The sequence below is a fragment of the Eimeria maxima genome, genomic scaffold, assembly GCF_000499605.1.
Source record: "Eimeria maxima Weybridge genomic scaffold, Emw_scaff158, whole genome shotgun sequence".
Classification (NCBI taxonomy): domain Eukaryota; phylum Apicomplexa; class Conoidasida; order Eucoccidiorida; family Eimeriidae; genus Eimeria; species Eimeria maxima.
In genome coordinates this window covers 45001-48992 of record NW_013564514.1, presented here as the reverse complement: position 1 = coordinate 48992, position 3992 = coordinate 45001, and the positions used below count along the sequence as shown (strand labels likewise).

General features: G+C 50.7%; 1 protein-coding gene across 1 annotated transcript in view; it reads left to right on the top strand.

Annotated features, from left to right (window-relative positions):
* Positions 1–320: 320 nt before the first annotated feature.
* EMWEY_00018590 (hypothetical protein, conserved) overlaps positions 321–3992 on the top strand; it is a gene marked incomplete at both ends in the record, with an annotated part of 5897 nt that continues 2225 nt past the window's right edge. Inside the window, 7 exons of the mRNA XM_013480076.1 lie at positions 321–413; positions 687–1745; positions 1980–2237; positions 2492–2549; positions 3135–3184; positions 3422–3507; positions 3721–3808. Of these exons, the coding sequence (XP_013335530.1) occupies positions 321–413; positions 687–1745; positions 1980–2237; positions 2492–2549; positions 3135–3184; positions 3422–3507; positions 3721–3808 (1692 nt within the window). The remainder of the gene's footprint in view (positions 414–686; positions 1746–1979; positions 2238–2491; positions 2550–3134; positions 3185–3421; positions 3508–3720; positions 3809–3992) is intronic.

Sequence of the window (3992 nt, the reverse complement as noted above, 5' to 3'; positions counted from 1 at the left end):
CCCCCAAAAAGGCCATTCATTTCCTGACCCAAGGAAGCTAAACCCTAAACCCCAAACCCTAAACCCTAAACCCTAAAACTTTATCTTAGTTTTTATTCTTACTTCTTTATTATAAATATCTGTACTTGGTGGCATCAAGCCACCTGCCAAACCCTAAACCCTAAACCCTAAACCCTAAACACTGATTTGTCAAACCTCGCTCCCTTCTTCCTTCTTTCGCGGGTATTGAATTTTCTTGCGAATTTCAATTTTATAAATTCTAGGGTTTAGGGTTTAGGGTTTAGGGTTTAGGGTTTAGGGTTTAGGGTTTAGGGTTTACAATGAGTGAGGCAGGAGGAGGGGGGGGCCCCCCCTTAGAGGAAATATTTCTTCTTCTTAAGGACAGCAAACCGCGAACGAAGTTTGCTGGTCTAGTAAGATTTGCGCAGCTATATAACAGCAGCAGCAGCAGCAGCAGCAGCGACAGCAGCAGCAGCAGCAGCAGCAGCAGCAAAGTATTGGATGAGCAGACAGCAATAAGGTTTATTCGTGCTGCTAAACCCTCATTCTTGAGGGATTTGCTGCTTGCTGCTCCTCCCTATAGAAGTATTTGTTTATTCTTGCTGCAGTTGCTGCAGCAGCACAAGCAGGTGCTGCTGCGCTTACGCTGTCTGCTGCTGCCGCTGCTGTGGCTGCTGCTAGTGCAGCAGCAGCAAGTAGCAGCAGCACTCTTACCGCTGCAGCAAGACCCCAAGCAGCAGCAGCAACAGGATAAAGGACAGCAACAGCAACAGCAGCAGCAGCAAGGGGATTCGTCAAACGCAGCAGCAGCACCTGCTGCTGCAACTGAATCCACTGCAGCAGCAGCAACAGCAGCAGCAGCAGCAGCAGCAGGAGAGGGAGAAGGAGAGAAGGATGCAGCAGCAATAGATTATAGTTTATCTATTGAGGATGCAGCAACAATTGCTGCATTGCTGCGCTCCTTTATTTGTATATTTGGTCATAGAAAAGTTGCTGCTGCTGCTGCTGCTGCTGTTGCTGCTGATACTGCAGCAGATGGATCTCTGCTGCTGCCTGAAGCAGCAGCAGCAGCACATCGGCAGCAATTCGAAGCAGCACTAGCTGAGGCAGAAAAATGCATGCAAGAATGGTCTGCTGCTGCTGCAGCTGCTGCAGCAGCAGCAGGAGACCCAGACGCAGCAGCTGCTGCAGCAGCTGCTGCAGCAGCAGCAGCAGCAGCAACAGCAGGAGAGGAAGAAGAGAAGGACAGTGACGATGAATTAGAGTTTGAGGGTACTGAGCTACATAAAGAATGGCTGGATAACGTGGAGGCCCCTGGGGGGCCCCCCAAGGGGGCCCCTAGGGGGCCCCCAGGGGATACAGATGAGGAGACAAGCAGCAGCGACAGCGACACAGAAGATGAAGACAGCAGCAGCAGCAGCAGCAGCAGCAGCAGCAAAGTGCTGTGGATACAAGGGATACCTGTTGGTGGCTGTGACTGTCTTGCTGTTGCATGCAATGTGCTGCTGCAGCAGGAAGAACAGCAGCGCCAGCAGCAGCAGCAGCAGCAGCAGGAAAAGAAAAAGCAGGAACAGAAGCAGCAGGAACAGCAGCAGAAGGAACAGCAGCAGAAAGAACAGCAGCAGAAGGAACAGCAGCAGAAGGAAGAGAAGCAGCAGGAACAGAAGCAGCAGCAGCAGCAGCAGCAGCAGCAAGGAGAAGAGCCGCTGCTGCTGCTCTCGCTGCTGTTGCAGCACCTGCACCCGGTAAGCCTTAAACCTCTGCTGCTGCTGTTGCTGCTACTGCTGCTGTTGCTGCTGCTTCTTGCTGCTTCTGGTGCTCCTCGTCTTGGTGCTGCTGTGCCTTTTTGCTGCATCTGCTGCTGTTCCTTCTCGCTGCTGCTGCTGCATCTCCTGCTGCTGGTCCTGCCGAGTCCTTAGCAGCAGCAATATAAATATATATATGTGTGTTGCTGCTGCTGCTGCTGCTGCTGCATGCAGTGTACATTATCTTTGCTGCTGCCCTCTCTTGTGCTGCGCCTAACAAGAGAAGAAAGATGTGATCTATTAGCTGTTGAGCCTCTTGCTCTATGGCTAGCTGCTGCTGCTGCTGCAGCAGAACCCCAGCAGCAGCAGCAGCAGCAAGTGCTGCAGCATATGCAGCAGCAGCAGAAGCAGCAAAAGAAGCTACTAAAGATGCAGCAACGTGCTGCAGCAGCAGCAATTGCTGTTGAGGAATTTAGGCAAAAATACCTCAAAGTACGTCCATAGCTAGCTAGCTAGCTAGCTAGCTAGCTAGCTAGCTATATAGGCAGCTTGCTAGCTAGCTAGCTAGCTAGGTAGGTAGCCTATATAGTTTGCTAGCTAGCTAGTCAGCTAGCTAGCTAGCTGCTTCAATAGGCACCTGTTATTCGTTACAGTTCGTCATATTTGCTGCAAAACTAGGGTTTAGGGTTTAGGGTTTAGGGTTTAGGGTTTAGGGTTTAGGGTTTAGGGTGTATGCTGTGCTGCAGCGAGTATGTATATCTCTTAAGAAAGCGCTCAGCAGCAAAGTGCCGCTGCAGCAGCGGGGTTTGCTGCTGCAGTGCTGCAGTTTGCTGCTAATCCTTTATGATGTTAATTGTCTACTACTACCAGGTATAAACCCTAAACCCTAAACCCTAAACCCTAATCTGTTCTATGATTGTATAGATGGTTAAGTAGTGCTTGCTATCCTAAAGCCTAAACCCTAAACCCTAAACCCTAAACCCTAAAATGTGTATTCAGTTGCTCTCTCGGATAGATTAATGCTTTGCCCTCATAAACCCTAAACCCTAAACCCTAAACCCTAAACCCTAAACCCTAATGTGTGCTCAGATGGTCTTGGATTGATTAGTGTTTGTTGCCGCGTCTCTGCCTTGGAGATTCGTTTATACTTTGACCGCTGCAGCGATGCAGCAAGAGCAGCAGCAGCAGCAGCAGCAAGCAGCAGCAGCAGCAGCAGCAGCAGCAGCAGCAGCAGCAGCAAGAGTACTGTATTAATGAAGAGGACATGGGACCCTCGTGCTATAATACCAAGAGAGTTAACAGCAACAGAGAAAACAGCAGCAGCAGCAGCAGCAGCAGCAGCAGCAAATGCAGCATTTATGTTTGCTGTTTGCTGCATTAGGGTTTTAGGGCAACAAGCTGAAACCCTAGATCAAGGACCCATCAGTGCACAAACACTCGTAAACCCTAATCCTTCTGCTGCTGCTGCTGCTGCTGCTGCTGTTGTTGCTGCTGCTGCTGCTGCACATACTGCCGATAGGAGCTGCTGCTGTCGCCTCGCTGCTGCAGCAGCAGCAGAAGAACTCCTCTTAATGTCCTTATTGTTGCTGTTTCTTCTACATGTGCTGCTGCTATTGCTGCTGCTGTTGCTGCTTCTGCTGCTGCTGTTGCTGCTGCTGCTGCTGCTGCTGCTGCAGCACGACATATTTGCTTCCTTTCAAGAGGCGGCGCTCGCAGCGCTCGACTTCGCCGAAGACACAGCAGACAAAAAGACTACTTGGAGGTATGCAGCAGCAGCAGCAGCAACAGCAGCAGCAGCAGCAGCAGCATCACTAATCGCAGCAGCAGCTGCTGCTGATGCGGCACAGCCCTGCTTTCCTTTGGAGGGAAATTACGTTTGTTTTTTTGGGTTTATAGTTTAGGGTTTACGGCGTAGGGATGAGGGTTTAGGGTTTAGGGTTTAGGGTTTAGGGTTTAGGGTTTAGGGTTTGCTCAGGCCTCCTGCGGTGTTGGAGGGTTTGTCTGCTGCTGCGAGACTTTTGGGGGTTTGGATGGCCTTAGAGCCATCAGAGCACGGCACGAAGGTAAACCCTAAACCCTAAACCCTAAACACTAAACCCTAGGCCACTCCTCTAAATACCTAAACCCTAAACCCTAAACCCTAATTCAATGATGAGGGTTTGCTGCAGATGCTGCGGCTGCTTCCTTCCCTCATCTTGCCGCTGCCGCCAGAAGACGCAGCGCCGCTGCTTCCTGCATTATTGGCCT